The following is a 19,785-nucleotide window of genomic DNA, read 5'->3' on the forward strand; positions in this document are numbered from 1 at the left end:
AAATTTATATCAGATTTTGGAGGAGGATTACCTTTAATATGATTCAACAAGTTAAAACCTTTGAGAGTAATTTCAACAAATTGTGCCCAGTGACGATAGTTACGACCATTGAGTCGATATGAAGTCGGCATCTTTGGGAGGGCATTGGGACTCGGAGACGATGAGGAAGAAATTCCAGAGGCAGCCATGGTGGAATTGGGAAATGCCAAAAAGATTAGGGAAAGAAACCTAATGCCAACAAGAAAGCAAGAAGAATAAAGAAAGAAGAAGAGAGCCAGAATTTTTGTTCAGTTTCATGTTTTGCAGAGTGCCAGCACTGGTCTTATTTGTAGGGTAAGGTTATTCAAGAAAGATAAATGAAATGTTAAAAAATTTAAATATAATTTCATTTAGAGGAGATAATTAATTAATTATTAGAGGAGATACATTCTTAATATTTTTTAAATTTAAATATTACAGTTATAATGTATTAATATTTTTAGTAGGAAAAAGAATGGTAATTAAACTATGTATATTCTGTTTATTAAAAGATGAAATTATTTAATTAAAGACTACAGCAAGGATACTTAGAAATATATATGTATATATATGATGTGACTCTGGTCATTTTTAAAATATCATTTTTTAAAAGAAAGTAAATATATAAAATTTATTAAAAAAGATTGATAAAAATCTATCTTTTTTATGTAGATAAAAAAGTATTTTAATAATATAAAAAAATTTGTAAAATGTAAGAGAAGTTTGTACAAGTTTAATAGATGAATTAATGGAACACTTATTTTTAAAGTTTTACATTCAACATGAAGTACGTCTAATTTTTTAAATTCTTAGATAATTCTACTACTCAATTTGGTTATAAGTATTTTTTATATTACTCCTTCTAACAACAAGTATATAAATTTATTGATGATTATTCCCGTTATCATCTCATAAGATAAAGAGAAAATATATTATTTAACATTATGATATTTTTGGCTTTCAACTAATAATTTATTAGTAGTATCACCTATAGTTACAACAAAAGAATATGTTTTAAATAAATAAAAAAATCTCAAGAGTGCTGAAAAATAATTTTACAAAAGTGATTTTTTTGAAAGTAATACATTCTTTATTTACTCAGTCCGTCTATTAATATAATAACTAGTATATGAAGTAAAAACTAATGCGATAATGTAATTTTACTTAAATTGTCTATTAGTTCTACATGACAAGGTCTTTATTTATAAACATTTTAAATAAGACATTTATTATACCTTGCATGCAAAATATTCAATTCTTATATTGAAACTGTAAAAGATGTTGGAAGTCTTTTTACAGTTATTATATATACTCGTTTTAAGTTTTACATCTTATGAGATAAACTTGCAGGCAATATATCATTAGAAAATAGATGGAAGCAAATACGGTGGAAGGAAAATATCTTTCAACTTACATTCAGTTTTCAGTAAGCAAAAATGACGGCTTAAGGAAACATTGCACAAAGTGGTGTGGATGGTGAATCCTCAACAAAAATCAAGAGTATTTGTTGGCATCTTTGAAAGTAAATGAATTTGATATTTTATGTTTGCAAACAATATATCTGTCACTGTCAGCGTCATTCGCCATCATGGCTGTAATGAAAAATGTTCTCAGAGAGAGAATAATGTTGCTACAATGACACTTCAGGTTCTCAGAGGGGATCACATGCCTGAATGGCACCTGACCCAGTTTTTGTTAAATAGGTCCCACTTAGGACTTATGACCCTATGTTTTGTGGGACTGTGCAAGTAACACGAATCAGAAGGTAAAGGGCAGATTGCAACAGATATAATTAATTCGATATCCCATTATACAGTATCATTTCCAATTTTCATATCATATGACACATAAAAAAGAAGCATGGTCTCTGTTCATACAGCATTATATCACAGATTGCCAATCATTTTATATAAACTAGGCCGATTCTTAATTTAGCACAAAGAAATGATGACATTCAAAGCCCACCTCCATGAGAGGAAGAATACCACCCATCAACCTTATCAGGGCTCATCTAGCTGGTCCTGCAGGCAGTTAAGTGTGTAGATAAACTCAGATTATGATATGAAAGGGACAATATCATTAGAAAGAGAAAATATGCTGTAAAGGGTGGGTTACGTAGTGATGTTTACCTGGACATCAGAAGTCCAAAGGGTAAGGTTGTCTCTTAAAAGCTGCATTATGAGCGTGCTGTCTTTGTAGGATTCTTCTCCCAATGTGTCCAGCTCAGCAATTGCTTCCTCAAAAGCCTTTCAAACATGAAAACGGATACGGTTAGTGGGTTTCAGAATCAATATAAAGATGTGCTCCTGTTGTAGCTACTCAGAACAGTGGAAGCCAAGCATGAATGCAAAAAAGAGAGACAGAATATCAGAAAACAAGGAATCATGTAAACCATGTAAGCCAATACGGATAAGCCTGGATTGCTAACAGACAAATTGAGGTGTATTTTTCCAAAGAGGGAAAATCCCATTCTCGGTTGAAGTTAACACTTCCAGGTCATCGAGTTCGGTACACAACTAATTAACTATATGTTACAATTCAATAAAAAATACAATTTTTGTTCCGATGAGTTATTAAATCTCTCCAATTTTGCTGCTTTGCTGCAGCTGAACAGAAAAATTATCAGTTTGCTTCAGAACATGATTTTGCAATGGGGGTAATCATGATACATTGCGGATGACCAATAAATAACACTTTATCACTGAGAAAAAAAAACTATTATGAACGAGATGAAAAAAATTTCATTGACTTGCTTCTGACTGAAAGTTTCCCCTTTCTCTTATTAGTTAAATTCAAATGAAAAACCTACCAAGCTTCATGACCAGAAAAGGTTTATAAATGGGCAAAATGCAATTTATTGCTCACCCACCTCAACTACTATGAGTACATATATATATAGGTAAGAACCACGATCTATGTTAGCAACCTTTTTCTCGCTTTCCAGCAAGTACAGAATAACGTGCAAATTGAAATCCTCGATAAATTCAAGGAAAGAGATTCACATAATAAGGCAAATAAGTGAAATTCACGAAATCACCCATCTTCTTTCAAGATACATCTACTGAACACAAGGCATATACCAAGTCAAACAGGATTCCAGATAGTAAAAGTCCTTCCCGAACATACCAGCAAAAGAATAAAAAATAAATAAAGTTCTTATTTATCCAAAAATGTTAAATGGAAGGGGAATCTCACAGTAAAGTAAAATGAATTGACTGACAGACGAAGAAAGTCAGAAACGTTGAAATCAAGTTGACCTGAAAATTTCAATGTAAGAAATCATGATTAACCCTGACCTGTTTAGCCATGCCACACGCTTTATCAGACTGGTTGAGGATTTCATAGTAGAAGACCGAGAAATTGAGAGCAAGGCCCAATCTTATAGGGTGGGTGGGTGGAAGATCCGCATAAGCAACGTCCTAACAATAACAACAACAGCCATCAATTGTACTGTAAACGATAAAAACAGAGAGAGAGAGAGAGAGAGAGAGAGAGAGAGAGAGAGAGAGAGAGAGAGAGTGAAAGGGGGAAACTTGATTACCTGGGCAGCCTTGTAAGACAACATGGTATCCTCAGCTGCAGCCTTTCGCTCATCCCCAACCTTAAATTCAGCGAGATAGCGGTGATAATCGCCCTTCATCTTCAAATAGAAGACCTTGGACTCGGTGTTGGAGGCAGAGGCGACGAGGTTGGAGTCCAAGAGGTTTAGGATGCTGGCGCACACGTTCGAGAGCTCCGTCTCCACCTTGGATCTGTATTGCTTGACGAGCGCCACGTGCTCCTCGTTCTTGCGACCCTCTTCCTTCTGCTCGATCGAAGAAACGATCCGCCACGCCGCACGCAGGGAGCCGATGACGTTCTTGTAAGCGACCGAGAGTAGGTTGCGCTCCTCCACGCTAAGCTCCGTCGCTGGAGTCCACCCCACCACCACCTTCTGCATGAACTCCACCATCTCCTCGTACCGCTCCGCCTGCTCCGAGAGCTTGGCAAGGTACACGTACTGTTCTCTGTTCAGCCCTTCCGCCATTCTCTTCTCTCTTACACGTAACTGTTGCTGCTATGTTCTTCTATTGAAATGCAACGGTATTAAATAACACTAAAATTTCATAATACTCCCAATGAGAATGAGTTCAGACATGGTGTGCGTGTGTAGGATTGAGCTGTCTCTCCCACCACTTCTGAGTTGGATTTTTATTCAACTTTTTCTATTTATAAAGCCCGTTAGCCCATTCCCTTTGGGCCTCAGATATTTTCTCCAGGCCCTTTCTTCATTAAATCTTTTATTTATAAGAGACTATTGTAATAAAAACAAAATATCCCTTTAATTTCAAAAAAATTAAACAACATTCGTTAATTCGATTTTCACAAGTGATAATTAGTAAAATTAGCGAGAATCATAATACCGCAAATAAAATTAGGTTATAATTTAGTATAAACAAAGGGATGTGAAAAGACTGCTTTGCCCCTTATGAGTTAGACAGTATCGTTTTGGTGAGGTTTTTGTTGATTGGTGTTTCTCCTCAGTTTCAAATAATCGCTCCTTGTGCAACTTCCAAATGCGACGAACTTGTGAGGTAGAATCTTCAAACTTCATCAAATTATCCGCAATTTACCGTAGCAAGCACATCTCTTCTGAATCCTCATCGCTCCCATGGATATCTCCTCTCAAATTCACCAAACCCGCAAAACCCAAACCGGATCCTCCGCCGGAAACCGCCGCGGAACCTCCGAGGAAGCGGAAGTTCATCTCTCACGACGGCGCCATCGATTTGATAAGACGCGAGAAGGACCCGCAGCACGCCTTGAAGATATTCAACATGGTTTCACAACAGAAGGGGTTTCAGCACAACAATGCCACCTACGCCACCATTCTCGAAAAGCTCGCTCGCTGCAACAAGTTCCACACCGTGGATCAAGTCATTCACCAAATGACCTACGAAACCTGCAAATTCCACGAGGGTATATTCGTCAACCTCATGAACCATTTCTCCAAATCCTCCCTTCACGATAAAGTGCTCCAAGCTTTTTTCTCCATTCAACCAATCGTCAGGGACAAACCCTCCCCCAAAGCCCTCGCCACTTGCCTCAACCTTTTGCTCGAATCGAACCGCGTCGATTTGGCGCGAAAATTGCTCTTGCATGCCAAACGCGGTCTAACGCACAAGCCAAACGTTTGCATATTCAATATCCTTGTGAAGTATCACTGCAAGAATGGAGACCTGGAATCTGCTTTTGAAGTTGTAAAGGAAATGAGAAACTCTGAGTTTTCTTACCCTAACTTAGTTACCTACTCCACCCTTATGGATGGACTTTGTCGAAATGGAAGACTCAGAGAAGCCTTTCAATTGTTTGAGGAAATGGTTTCGAGGGATCACATTGTGCCTGATCCTCTTACTTACAATGTTTTGATCAATGGGTTTTGCCGTGAAGGGAAACCTGACCAGGCTAGAAATGTGATTGAGTTTATGAAGAGTAATGGGTGTTATCCGAATGTATATAATTACTCAGCATTGGTGAATGGTTTGTGTAAAATTGGGAAATTGGAAGACGCAAAAGGGGTTTTGGCTGAGATGAAGAACGCTGGTTTGACACCGGATGCAGTTATATACACTAGTTTGATCAGTTACTTGTGTACGAATGGACAAGTTGGTGAAGGTATTCAGTTGCTTGAAGAAATGAAGAAGAATAAGATTCAAGCTGACACTGTTACGTTCAATGTGATACTTGGGGGGTTGTGTAGAGAAGGTAGATTTGAGGAGGCTCTAGATATGCTTTGGAAACTCCCTCAGCAGGGTGTGTATTTGAACAAAGGTAGCTACAGGATTGTTCTGAATTCCTTGACTCGAAAAGGTGAATTGAAAAGGGCAAAGGAGTTACTGGGGTTAATGCTAAGTAGGGGTTTTCTGCCCCATTATGCCACTTCAAATGAATTGTTGGTTTGTCTTTGTAAGGGGGGGATGGCGGATGATGCTGCCAGGGCACTATTTGATTTGGTGGAGATGGGTTTTCAGCCAGAACTTGAGACATGGGAAGTTTTAATTGGGTTAATCTGCAGAGACAGGAAGTTGTTGTATGTTTTTGAGCTGCTTGATGAATTACTGGTCACAGATACATGATATATATTGGAACTGTGAAATGAAGTAATGATATTAAGAGGCAACTGGTGCTCAGAATCTTTCGTTGGAGGGAAAGGATGACGTAGAGGTTTTTTGTTCAGCAAGAAATAGCAATGCCATCGATGAAGTTCAAATGTGGCAAGGCATCCGATATAAAATTTTCAAGAGGAAATCTGTTGCATCAGATGTAAGTTTTGGGCTTGTCTCTTTACTTTTTAAGCTGGATCTTCCCAATCCTCACCATCAGAACCCTAAATTTTTTATACAATTTTCAGAAGCAATTGGTGCTCAAAATCTTTCACCAGGAAAGGATCGTATAGAGTTCTTGTATTCAGAAAAATTATCAATGCGATGGATGAACTTACAATGTGGCGAGGCATTCCTTATAAAAATTTTGAGAAGGAAATTTGTTGCATCAAATTTTAATTACATTTAGGAGCTCTGTCCTGCATTTTGTTTTAATTTCTCCATTTCTTTTAATTAAGTTTAGAGTTCTTCTTGCATCAGGAAGTAGCCCAATGAACTCTATGTCTGCCTCCCTTAATTCTTCATCTGTGTTAGTACCATGTCATGATCAAGTGGAGCCCCCATGAGTCAAATTTGATGCGAACTTGACCAGACATCGTTGTCAAGGGGTCTTAATTTTTTCTTAGGATGGATCTTCCTTGCTGCTATATCACATTTTCTTCTGTATTTAGTCTAGATGCTTCAATCCCTCGAGTTAATGAAATATCAGGATCTGACTTTTGGATTCTGCAGGTTCATCAAATAACTGGTATGGAAATAAGGTAGGCACCGACCCAAACACGTGAGTGTTCATACTTGTTTAAGTGTAGTATTGATTAAAATGAAAATTTTAGCTTGTTTAGGTCTGACCCAAACCACTGTCTGTCAGAGAGATAGATCAGTTGGTCTCTTGTGATTTAATTAATTTGTTCATTATTTAATATTTTATGTTTCTTTATTAATTTCGTCTATCATCCTTATTAGATGCCAGGGTTGTTTACCGCTCGATTTGATTAATTTTTTAATTAAGCAGTGTGAAACAAATATTGGTATACTTTAAACTTTAATGTAAAATTCAAAATTCAAATAGGTGTTTTGCGGTTCGATATGAATTAGTATTTTGCCATTATAAATTTGTTAAGCAATTTTTTACAAGAAAATTGCCAATAGAAAGACAAGGTGGGAATTACTTTTGTATAATCCTTACTAATAGTTTCAACTTTTTTCCATTTTTATGAAAAAATTATACAATCTTATAGTAAAAAGTTATAACATAAATTTGTTAATTTGATTTAGTTTGGTTCTTGATTTTCAATCCAAGATTTAAATGGTTTAGAAAAAAGTAAAATCAAAGAAATATAATTTTAATCAATTTTTTATATTTGGATATCAGTTATCTTTTTGTCAATTAGATTTTGAGCATTCCTATTGAGAGTAGTGTGCTATAAAATCACCTCACTCATGTTTACAACTATTTTCTACCATCACTCGATCACTCCTCGAGTTACATGTCGCCACTACATGTATTATTTCTTAGATATTTCCTTAGATTAAATTAGCATTGAATTTCATATTTGATAATCAAACTCTACTAATAATATTTAGCATAATTAATATTTGATTAATAAAACACGTAATATCGCAATTTAATTTAATATGCGGTGACCAATTATAGCTTAATAAATCAAATGTTTAAATAGGATAGTTCAGTTCGCCCTCTAGTATCTTGAACTAATTATAAACAAGACAAAGCAAAACTGAGTGAACCAATCTATGTTATCATCCTCTTAACATTTTGTAAAACTATATATTTATGTTTTGATTTTATGTGAAAGTTGATATATTTTGTTGATTATTAACTATTTGAAAAACAAAATCTCTAAGATAAGACTGGCTGCAGAATTTGCGACGGGTAAATTGTGTTTTAAAATTAAAATAAATACTTTATACTATGATACAAAATTATCTTTAAAAAATATTTTAGTTTGTGTAATGCACATAATACATTTTTATTTTTAAGTAACTAAAATTTAAAATAAAATATTTTAAACATATAAATTATATTTTAAATGATTTATCATTTATTTAAGAAAAATAAAACTAAATAAAAAAACACAAAAGGTACCTTTGGAAACATGATTCATGTTTGAAGGAAAAGAACTTTGTGCTCTCAATCTCACTGGTGACAGAGACAAGGCCCCGTTTGGTTGAAGCAGTTTTAAGAAGAAGAAAATAAAAACATTAATAATGGATGCTAAATTAAAAAAAAAAATGTATATATTTTTCCACATGGACTGCGATGTGATATCAATATCATATGATATACCTTTACGATGATTATTACAGATATGAAAGTAAATCCCTTGGACCGTAGCACGTGTGAGTGAAAAATGTGTTGAGTTTATTTTAACTGAAGAGAGAAGCTGAAGAAAATGAATTTAGCTTCAGGGGCCAACATAGGAAGTGCCACTACACTACACAACAACCGGCGCGTGCGTGTGGTGAATATCACAAAGAAAGCACACAGAACTACAAAAACAACTTTTTCAAGTTCAACGAAAACAAAAACCACTCTCTTCTTCAACAACATTTGTTTGTTCCATTCTCCCAGGTATCATGCTCCTAACAACCTTAACGTGAACCCTTGTTTTCAGCTTTCAGCTTTCAACATTCATCCCAAAACTATGGCATCATCAATCTCAGGCATTTACACCTCTTCCCCCTCTCTCAAACGATTCCCAAACCAAACCCCGCCGTTGACCCAACCTCTCCGCAAAGATCACGTCTCCTTCCACGCGCGCCGCGCAGATCGCACCCTAAGCCTCGCCACGCCGCGCGCAGTGGCTCGGGAGGTTTCAGACGGGGCGGCGGCGGCAGCGGCGGCGGAGAAGGGGTTGGAGAAAGATCCACGTGCGCTATGGCGGAGGTACGTGGATTGGTTGTACCAGCATAAAGAACTGGGTCTTTACTTGGACGTGAGTCGGGTCGGGTTCACGGACGAGTTCGTAAGGGAAATGGAGCCCCATTTTGGAAAGGCGTTTGAGGCGATGGAAGAGTTGGAGAAGGGTGCGATCGCGAATCCCGATGAGGGACGCATGGTGGGGCACTATTGGTTGAGGGACCCTAAGCGCGCGCCCAACTCATTCCTGAAGACGCAGATTGAGAACACCCTCGATGCTGTTTCCAAATTCGCTAACGACGTCGTTAGTGGTAAGGTCAGTTCAGTAGCTTCACCTTCCTCTCTTTGTGTATCTGAAGTCTTGGATTTTGTTGAGGTGTTAAGGTTTTGGGATCAATGTGTACTTTGGCAGATTAAACCTCCTTCGTCACCGGAGGGTCGATTTACTCAAATACTGTCTGTCGGAATTGGAGGTTCTGCTCTTGGACCACAGTTTGTTGCAGAGGCACTGGCTCCTGATAATCCTCCACTTAAGGTACCTATTATTATTGCATGGACCAAGAACACTGAGGTCTCGACTAATCTTTACCTCACATATATTGATTCTTTCTCGTAAATTGAAAAGCTTAACTGTGTACTATCACATGAAAATTGGTTGGAAACTATGATGCCTGGGTGTTCTAAGATTTTCCGATATAATTTGCTTGTCATTCGTGAATTTGGTTTTTTCTGTAAGCATTTAATGACGGTTTTTTCTGTCTCACAGATAAGATTTGTTGACAACACGGATCCTGCTGGAATTGATCATCAGATTGCGCAGCTTGGGCCAGAGCTAGCCTCAACACTTGTGATTGTGATTTCAAAGGTTTTGTGGAGACTATGCATTTTATTTACTATGATGCTTACATCAGTGCGTGAAAGGTGTATTCTGACTTGAACATTTCACTTATCTTTAGAGTGGAGGTACCCCAGAGACTAGGAATGGTTTGTTGGAAGTTCAGAAGGCCTTTCGTGAAGCAGGCTTGAATTTTCCGAAACAGGTTTAATCTCAGGTTTTCACTTTTTTATATAATTTTTATTTCCCCATATTATATAATACACTATTATGTTTGAAACAGAAGTTCAGATAGCTTATAGTATTATTGTGCTACAATCGTGATAGTTTTGAGTTTGAAGAAACTACTTGTGTATGGATTGATCTGCAGTTACCAATATGTGGATTCTCAAAATTTCAATTTTCTTTCAGCTATACTTACTATTTTCATAGCTTTGCTTACACTGTCCAGCAATGGCTCAAACTTCCGGAGTTGCTTTAAACTTTTTTTTTTCCTGAAGTTCTGGGAAAATTTGAATGCTGTTGACCCTGCATCATTTGCATATCTGCTGTCAGTTCAGTTTCAGTTCTGTGAAATTATTACAATTTGCTAATGTATGCTATAATAATGCAGGGTGTTGCTATAACACAAGAAAATTCTTTGTTGGATAACACTGCCAGAATTGAAGGCTGGTTAGCTAGATTTCCTATGTTTGATTGGGTGGGAGGCAGAACGTCAGAGATGTCTGCAGTTGGCCTGCTTCCAGCAGCCCTTCAGGTAAGTGTCCATAAATGTAAATTAATTGTTTATTTTTATACATTTGATATTATGTGTTTTCTTACAATTCTTTTAATTTAGGGCATTGATATCAGAGAAATGCTTGCTGGCGCATCATTGATGGATGAAGCAAATAGAAGCACTGTGGTATACATCAATTATTAATCATCTCTTTTCTTGCTGTATTTCATCTAAATATTAGTTTCAGTTTCATAATTGTGGGTCAGATGATTTTCATGTATGATAATACTTGTACTCTACAGCGACTTTGCTCATACTTAATAACTTGCCAATGCCATACCTATGTTACACATATTGATTCTTCATGTTACAAATACGTTTATATGTTTCTGGAGTTTGAAATTTGTGGAAATGTGTGAAACTAGTTACAACTCTGATTAATATATGCATTTGTGCAGTTAAGGAATAACCCTGCAGCTCTGCTGGCTTTATGTTGGTATTGGGCTACAGACGGTGTAGGATCTAAGGTGGGAATTGTGATATTTTACCATCTACGTTCTCTTTTATTTGACTATCTCATTGTTTACTTTTCCTCCTTATTCTGTAGGATATGGTTATTCTTCCATACAAGGATAGTCTGTTATTATTCAGTAGATACTTGCAGCAGCTGGTCATGGAATCTCTAGGCAAGGAGTTTGACTTGGATGGTAATAGGGTATGTCCTCTTCTTATGTGCATCAAACTAAATAACATTTCTGTGCTCTTTCGTGCCTTTTTGAGTTAATTTTTATGTCTCTTTTAATGAAGATCACAGTTGTGCCTGCATGAGGAAGTAGCCTAATGAACTCTATGCTCTGTTATTTTTAATTCTTGGCTTGTGTTGGTGTCATGTATACATTGTTATGCTTTCTTGTGGAGCCCCCTTTAGTCACATTTGACATGACTAACTTGACCAGACATTGTTAACAATTGATCTTAATTTTCCTATAACACTGGATCCGCCATGCTGTTGTATCACATTTATTGTTTCGATCCCTCACAAGTTAATGATATACCAGAATCTAACATTTGGATATTACAGGTTAATCAAGGAATTAGTGTTTATGGAAATAAAGGAAGCACTGATCAACACGCGTGAGTTTTCATATTTAATCATTATAAGTTTAGTTTATTGATTTCTTTCTACTAAACATTTACCCCCTTGCAGCTACATCCAACAATTGAGGGAGGGTGTACACAATTTCTTTGTTACATTCATTGAGGTGCTACGTGATAGACCTCCTGGTCATGACTGGGAACTTGAACCTGGTGTTACTTGTGGTGACTACTTGTTTGGTATGCTACAGGTACGATCTACTAATCAAAACATAATTCCTTACCGAATTTTGTAGTGTTAGGTTGTTTTCCACCTCATGTTAAAATTGGAGTTTCTATAGGGAACAAGGTCAGCTCTGTATGCTAATGACAGAGAATCCATCACAGTATCTGTACAAGAAGTGACACCAAGAACAGTTGGTGCTCTTATTGCACTCTACGAACGAGCAGTTGGAATTTATGCATCCCTTATCAACATAAATGCTTATCATCAACCTGGTAAAATATAATTTATTTGACCTGTCCTAGAAGTTTCTGTATTTCCATTGTTAAAAAGTGGACTTTAAACCTAACTCAATCTCACAAAACCGGGTAAGGTGAGGTTTTGTACCCACTTATTCACTCTAAATTGGTTTTATCTCTAGTCGACATAGGACTTTCAACATTCAGTAATTGTTATTTTGACAATGTCGGATATAGAATTTCTTACCCTGTCCTGTATTGGGGGGATTGAATGATTAATGATTTGAAATTGAGTCAAGAATACTGAATTTATATATGGAAGTGTATTATGTTGTTCGTTTTAGCATTGAGCCACATCTAAGTCTGAACTATGGCAATATTTAGGTGTGGAGGCTGGTAAAAAGGCAGCTGGTGAAGTACTGGCACTTCAGAAGCGAGTGTTAGCAGTGCTAAATGAGGCAAGGTATAATGTTTGCTAAGTACCAAGGTTCTTTGGGTCTTAACTAGTAAAATATACGAGTTGTTTTCAGTGGATTTGATTTTCCATTCAGTAAGATGGCCAGGCCACTCTTGTTATGGTGAGCACGAAATGGCCATCCCACTGAAAATGTCTGCAATTATTTGTGAAGTATAATAATCAAAGGGCCAATATATGTCTAGAATACGGACTCTATTTGTTTTTGCATCCTGGTATATATATATATATATATATATATTTAGTAAGCTATATCACTAGATAATGTTTTATTTGTTTCTGTTTTCAGCTGTAAAGATCCCATTGAACCATTGACACTAGAAGAAGTAGCTGACCGTTGCCATGCTCCTGAAGATGTAAATATATGATCCCTCCTTACTCTGTTTATTAAGAATCATAGGAGAAGTTCAGTAACATTTTTCACTTGTACGCAGATTGAAATGATTTACAAGATTATTGCGCACATGGCCGCCAATGACAGAGCACTAATTGCTGAAGGCAGCTGTGGATCACCTCGTAGCATCAAGGTTTTTCTTGGGGAATGTAGCATTGATGAATCGTATGCTTGAGTTAGACTAAACGAAATTCATCATGTTACAGTTGGTTGGGTTTGAATACGGATCATTAGAAGAGAAGTTGCCTGCAATAATTTAGTTTCAATGTTCAATCTCTATCATTAACGGAAGTGGAGATTTCTGTTAAGACATTCTTGATAGTGTTGAGTGCTGGTGTGCTGAATTGAAACTACATGTAACCAGCTGGAGACCCCAGTGGGTAAATATAATTTAATAAACTGTTCTTTTTGCTGCCTACATTTTTGGTGATGGGATTAGGGCAGCTCTTTGGAACAGTCTGCTAGCCAGTAACAAAATTAAAAATATTGTGTGACCAGTAGCAGTAGCTGGTTATGCAGACTTAAAGGCATGATCTGGAAAAGAAGGGGAGGCCAATATTTCGTGCCTGGAATAATATGAAATGATTTTATTTTGTTATTCAATTATAGTTTACCATCGTAATGACTTTAAGGTAATCATTACTACATACGGTATGCAAAAGTATTTTATAGTGGCAGTTTTATTCTGATCCGGCAGTATACAATAATATCGTATACAGAAGATCAGCCAGATTCATCATGAAATAGCTACTTGAAACAAACGTACCACATTTTCGGTTTCTCAAATAGAATATTCAGATCATCAACCTATGCCCCATAGCACCTGATCCGGCAAAAAATCAAACACCACTACCAAAAGATCGAACTCCTAGTTTTTATCCTCATTCACAGTTTAACTTTCTAATCTCTTTTACTCTTTCAGTTCATTCCTAGTCACATTTTAAAAGAAATTGCGGTTATTTAATAATAACTTTTAAAATTTAAGATAATATTGATCAATCGTGTTACTTAATTTTCCACTTAATTTTTAATTAAATTACACACACATATATATATATATATATATATATATTATGATGTAATAATTAAAAAAGATAAGTTAAAAAGTTATAAATGTTTTATTAAAACTAGTTGAAAAGCATGACTAGTATAAAAATTCATTCTCAATTCTATTTGCACGTTAAGGGTGGAAGTAAAAATTCATTAAAGTTTAAGGTAGTTAGTAATTTTAGTTTACCTAAGCTTAAAAAGTAAAGAGACCTGCACAAGTATAAAAGAACTTGCCATATTTAGAAAATCATACAACTAATTGCTAATTAAATGTTAGTTGCTAAGTCATAAGAATCGATAATTTCACCATAAGAAAATTTATTAAAAAAATATACAACCCATTTTTTAATTTAGAAAGCGCCATGCATTGCACACGATTTTAGATTATACCTATTAAAAGCAATGGGACTAGAGATTTAATGCGCCGAGACAATTTCAAAAAGGAAAAAACATGATTGAGGATAAACAGCTCACATCTCAATCTCGTTCTTTGAATTTGCAAATCACAACCAAACATGTTTACGGAAGCAAAATTCTGACATAATTCTTACGAATAACGTTCTATAGATTGCTAGAATCACATCAGTTCAACGAAGTTGTTGGAAGTCCCACATCGACTAGAGATAAGGCCAAATTATAATATATAAGTGAGGTGCAAACCTCACCCTACAAGCCGGTTTTGTGGGGTTGAGTTAGGCTTAAAACCCACGAGATGTCTATACCTCGGCGTGAAGGGGGTGTGTTGGAAGTCCCACATCGACTAGAGATAAGGCCAAATTATAATATATAAGTGAGGTGCAAACCTCACCCTACAAGCCGGTTTTGTGGGGTTGAGTTAGACTTAAAACCCACTTTCTAATAGAAGTTAAAGCAAAAAATAAGGTGTGGCGGAATATGGAATGAGTTCAATTAAAATCGGCGAGAAAAAACATAAGCCAGGCTCTCAGACGTGAAGGGAGATTATGTTTAAGGTTTTGAACTACAGGCGGAAACATTTGAATAGAAATATTTACAATGTCAAACTCTGTTGAAATCAATTGATATTTACAATGTCAAACTCTTCTAAATCAATTGATTTGTTGTGCAAAGAAATTGATTTTGAAATCCGAGGCGTCAAGTAAATTGCAGCGAAACAAGAGTTAAATTACTAACTACATCACAACTTTGCTCCAAGCAGCAAATCAGAGAAGCTTCGATATAACATGGCAAGAAGTCCAGAATGCTTTTGTTGCGGCCGAAATAATAACAGGGTTTTGATATATCCTGTAAAGAATTTCAAATGCAAAAATGAAAATATCAGCCCAAAAAAAGAGGACAAAATTAACTTAGAACGACTTTCTTGTTATACCAGATGTAAAAAAACAACTATGATAACTATAAAGATAACACACAAGGCAATCTTTAGGTACAGCAGGTAAATAGAAGGGCAATATATGTTAAGATTATTAATGCAAGTCATTCCTTAATTATGAAAAAAGGATGGGGTTGGAGTAACCACCTACCCTATGGCCGTAGCACCCCACGATGCAACGTTATAAATAACTTTGCTCCCATCCCAAGCCTTTCGTAGCTTTCCCTTTTTCTTTTTCGCTGAAAATGTCTTGCTAAGCGCTAACAGAACATACAAACCATAAATAGTCAGAAATTATTTACCATTGTTTTAGCTAACTTACAATGAACTTGTCTCAATAAGATCATACAAAATTATCTCAATATGATAAAGGGTTATTTCTTGCTTATCACACATACATATGGAAGAATAACAAAAGTAAGGTATATACTAAGAAGAATGCCAACAAACTCACCGTCCTGGAGTTGAATCGGTGTTAAATCCTACAAAGAGCAAAGAAATCAATGAGAGAACAAAGAAATTTCAAATCCATTAGGTAGAATATGTTGACTGCAACTGATTGTAGATGGATTTCATAAAACAACAATATTCCCAGCCAAAGAAGAGAAAGACATTCCCTATTACAAAATGCAAGTGATTGTAGCCCAACACATGAATAAGAAGGGCTACAGAGAAGCAGACTATGGAAAAGGCCTGTAAATTAAGTAATTGAGACTATTCGAGCACTGCCTTGCTATTTATTTTAGTATAAAAAAAAGTTGACATGAAGTATTTTATTTAATATACATCCTCACTGTATCCGTATCCATTGTTTTTTAAATGTTTTCTATTCCCATTTCACATAAACATAATCGACTTGACATGATTTGTACACGTTTCTGCACAACATGAATGACAACACATACAAAAGAGAATTTTAAAGATGATCTGAAAAGAAAATTCCCCTAAAGCTTTCGAGAAACATACAAATCATTTCCCCCAATTGGAATTCGCATATTTGGAGGTATAAGCAGATACAGCAAAGAAAAAAGTCCAGTGTACATTGAAGTTTGGAGCAAAAGAAAAGGATTCTCACAGTTTTCAAGAGAAAAGCAAAAACACGTACACACATATCACATACCTTAGTCTGCTTAATTGATAGCAAATATGCAGCCATGAAGCATGCGATGCCCTCAACTACATCCTCTTGTCTAACAAGTACATAATCTTCTTGGTCTAAGTCATCACGTTGGCCTTCCCAGAGATCATTTTCACCAACCAAATCCCAAGAATTACCTTCTTCTGCCACAACCAAGCACTTTTTTCTTTTATTATCATTCTAAATTTGAAACAATGGAGAGAAAGCATTGATTTAAATCACCAAAATGCAGAAGATACCATATATATTCTGCGAAACTGATGCCTGAGCACACTCCAACTTTTGAAGAAAGGCAGGGCATTCAACTCTTGATTTGAGCATATCACGTAACTGCATTGAGACACATGGGCTGTGGTGTTAGGAAGAATAATCAGCTCAGTTATATCCATAACTACCCATATTAAGGTGGTTCTAAAATCATACTATTAACAATTATTCCGTAACAATATCCTAAAGTCTGTAATGAAGAATTTCTAAAACAAAACTTATACGCAAGTCTTTAGTCGCTTTTGGCGTTAATCTAGTAAAATTAGAGTTTCACCTTTGTAACTCAGGTAATAAAGGTTTCCCTTCTGTCGTGAGATATACCTATGGAAGTGTATCTAAGTTTTTGTCCCAATTTTCTATTCTATTTTTAAATACTAAAAAACTAATTTTGTAACTGTCCTTTTGACCCCGTATGAACACTACTACCAAAGCATCCAATGACCAAATCAAAGTCCCAAGCAACACAACACAACACGGACTAGAAAATCCACAATGATAAAGCGCTTGTACCACTAGAACGGTATTAGCAAATAAACGTAAATTCAACAACACAAATTTTTGTCATGAATGCTGTCAACAGCAGAAGAGTGATATTGATATGCCATGTCATATTGGAAGATAAGAAAAATAAAAATTCCGTACAAACCGAAACCCTAGAAGGGAAAGAAGAACTACCTGGTCGTCAAGAGGATCGGTAGACGCAATGGCCTCAGCTTCGCTGTCAGCCAGACAATCCTCTTCTTCGACTTCAGCAGAAGCAGAAGATGAAGGAGAAGCAGCGTTGATCAATTCGAGAGCTCTCTGACACTGCAAGAGCACAGCCTCAAGGGTCTTCCTCTTGACGCGAAGCGGGTCCGGGTCCGGATCCGCCGAAGCTTTGAGATCCATTTGCGTAGTTTAATGAAGAGAGAGAGGGTTGGTACCCATGGGATTTACATTAAATGCTTCCAAACACGGTCTTTACTTTGGATTCGTTGTGCCGTGTTTTAGGAGGCGGCGACCACGACGGTGACGAACACGGCGGCGATAGATGGCGACGGAGTTGAGGGCCGTGCGTGGTTTGTCAATGAAACCAAAGAAGAGATTCCATTTGAATACAAATACAACACAATTCTACGAAGATGGGTTTCGTGTACTCCAATTGTTCCGTCTACTCATTTGCGTTACAACAACAACAACTGTTTTTCTAATATCTAGCTTTTTAACTTTTATACACGCCTTTTTTACATTTATTCTTATTGTTTATTTTATTCGGTTTTATGTTTATATTCAATTGATTTTTTTAAAACGTATTAATATGATAATTCTTTTTATTCCTTCAACAGAAAAATAGTTAGTAAGTAAATATTCACCATTTTATTTTACAAATAATATAAAGATGGTAAAGAATTACAGTATTGTGGTTTTAAAAGTTGAAAATTTTGAAACGGTTTTATTAACAATGTTTAAGAAACTTGATTAAACAATTATTGATAGAAACCTATACGAAAAAAATTAGTTTTTAAGAATTCGAAGCTAATAGCTTTATTGTTCATGTTTATTTGTAATTTTTTTTAAAAGTAACATTTATTGGAAATTCTTTTTTTATTAACTTTCCCATAAAAGTTTTTAAGGAAGTGAGAATTTAACTTTTCAAATTGATCTGTTACCATGATAAAATCCTTATGTTACTCTTATTAAATGGTGTAATATGATATGTAATAAAAATATATGATAAAAGCATTATGTTATTCTCTAATTTTCATATTGATTCAACAAATTAAAATAAACTCTATTAGACTTGATTGAATTAAATGATATAAATAATCTAACTTATTACGAATGGACATCATATTTAAAATATATTTTTGAATCTCATAGTTATACTTTGTGCAAACAATTTTATTTGTAAAGAATTCAGTTTCTAAAAACTATATTAGTATATGAATTTATTATAACAACTTTTAAATAATTCAACTCATTTCAAATATTTTGTACAACTCTACTTTCTAATTAACTAAAAATTGTTATTTATTATTTGAAATCATTATTGTGAAATCAATACATCAACCAAATGCTATAATAACAATATGGAAATACCTTGGCAGAACATTCTTCAAATTCTGTTAGACCATTGGATCTGGTTGAAATATTACCTATGGATTGATTTAATTTAAACTTTGATGAAAATGTTTTCAAAATTAAACTGATTTATTAATTGAGTTTTCATTTTCTTCAAGATCGGATCAAACAGGCCTGTAAATATGTTTTCAAAAGGTGCTGTATATTTAAAAAATAGAAACGGCTTGGATAAAAGAAAATATTACCCTTTTTAATAGCTTCTTAAAATTTCTGTTTAATTATAAAATTTTCAAAAATTATTGACTTTATTTAAAAATCTCACACCTGAAAATCCAACATTGCTGTTATTATTAAGTTTAAGTTAGTGTAATTTATTTATATACCAGTAAAAAATAATAATGAAATTATAATTACAAAAATAAAAATAATATTTTTTACAATTTAAATTCATTTTTTTAACACTCCCTCTAAATAAATTACTCACCATTTTTTATAAATTTTCTTCTTGTCTTCTTTATTTCTCACAATCTTTTTCTTAATAAAAATAATATAAGTTTCACCTTTTTTTTTCATCAAATATATCCTAAAAAATAAAAATAAAAAAATAGTATTAAATGAATGTAATAAATTGATATGTGTGAAATTATCATTTTTCATATCCGAAATGTTGAAACGACCAAATAATGAATTGTTATTGGAGCTTAGCTAATGATTTCCTTTCATTTGGTTCGTGTTTTAAGGTTAAGTGTCCATGTGTTACAGATTAGAAGACTCGTTCGCCATTGAAGATTTTGGTCTTTGATTAACCACCCAAACATTTCTCGCCTAACTTTCCATTTGGAGAAGAGAGAGAAACACAAAACCAAAGACAAAGAAAGATCCAAATACTATTTTCACTTT

General features: G+C 35.1%; 4 protein-coding genes across 8 annotated transcripts; 2 read left to right on the forward strand and 2 right to left on the reverse strand.

The window, feature by feature from the left end:
* Positions 1–1,807: 1,807 nt before the first annotated feature.
* On the reverse strand, positions 1,808–4,204 carry LOC124834240 (14-3-3-like protein B). Its single transcript, XM_047308891.2, has 4 exons — positions 3,560–4,204; positions 3,315–3,437; positions 2,148–2,264; positions 1,808–2,039 (listed from the first exon to the last, which is right to left on the reverse strand). Exons 1-4 carry the CDS (start codon positions 4,043–4,045, stop codon positions 2,019–2,021), a joined length of 747 nt encoding a protein of 248 aa, XP_047164847.1. The 5' UTR covers positions 4,046–4,204; the 3' UTR covers positions 1,808–2,018.
* A 292-nt stretch (positions 4,205–4,496) lies between these two features.
* Positions 4,497–7,102, forward strand: LOC124834248 (Pentatricopeptide repeat (PPR) superfamily protein). 3 transcript variants are annotated; one of them, XM_088106955.1, is made up of 2 exons: positions 4,497–6,321; positions 6,410–7,102. In XM_088106955.1, the coding sequence occupies exon 1, from the start codon at positions 4,575–4,577 to the stop codon at positions 6,132–6,134; it is 1,560 nt and encodes a 519-aa protein (XP_087963081.1). In that variant the 5' UTR covers positions 4,497–4,574; the 3' UTR covers positions 6,135–6,321; positions 6,410–7,102. The 3 variants fall into 3 exon arrangements, with proteins under 3 accessions (XP_087963081.1, XP_087963082.1, XP_087963083.1); XM_088106956.1 differs by having other exon boundaries at positions 6,642–7,102; XM_088106957.1 differs by having other exon boundaries at positions 6,894–7,102.
* Positions 7,103–8,581: 1,479 nt separating this feature from the next.
* LOC124834243 (glucose-6-phosphate isomerase 1, chloroplastic-like) lies at positions 8,582–13,436 on the forward strand. The gene is made up of 14 exons (XM_047308894.2): positions 8,582–9,355; positions 9,452–9,574; positions 9,806–9,904; positions 9,996–10,079; positions 10,488–10,631; positions 10,713–10,778; positions 11,051–11,119; positions 11,200–11,307; positions 11,674–11,726; positions 11,800–11,938; positions 12,029–12,185; positions 12,534–12,612; positions 12,914–12,980; positions 13,059–13,436. The coding sequence occupies exons 1-14, from the start codon at positions 8,825–8,827 to the stop codon at positions 13,191–13,193; spliced, it is 1,854 nt and encodes a 617-aa protein (XP_047164850.1). The 5' UTR covers positions 8,582–8,824; the 3' UTR covers positions 13,194–13,436.
* Positions 13,437–15,028: 1,592 nt separating this feature from the next.
* Positions 15,029–18,006, reverse strand: LOC124834244 (uncharacterized). 3 transcript variants are annotated; one of them, XM_047308896.2, is made up of 6 exons: positions 17,500–18,006; positions 16,797–16,887; positions 16,540–16,697; positions 15,874–15,901; positions 15,571–15,679; positions 15,029–15,331 (listed from the first exon to the last, which is right to left on the reverse strand). In XM_047308896.2, the coding sequence occupies exons 1-6, from the start codon at positions 17,710–17,712 to the stop codon at positions 15,250–15,252; spliced, it is 681 nt and encodes a 226-aa protein (XP_047164852.1). In that variant the 5' UTR covers positions 17,713–18,006; the 3' UTR covers positions 15,029–15,249. The 3 variants fall into 3 exon arrangements, with proteins under 3 accessions (XP_047164852.1, XP_047164853.1, XP_047164851.1); XM_047308897.2 differs by having other exon boundaries at positions 15,567–15,679; positions 16,540–16,700; XM_047308895.2 differs by having other exon boundaries at positions 16,540–16,700; positions 17,500–18,005.
* Between the last annotated feature and the right edge of the window lie 1,779 nt (positions 18,007–19,785).

Source organism: Vigna umbellata, chromosome 2 (genome assembly GCF_029865625.1).
Source record: "Vigna umbellata cultivar VRB3 chromosome 2, Vumbellata_1.0, whole genome shotgun sequence".
NCBI lineage: Eukaryota > Viridiplantae > Streptophyta > Magnoliopsida > Fabales > Fabaceae > Vigna > Vigna umbellata.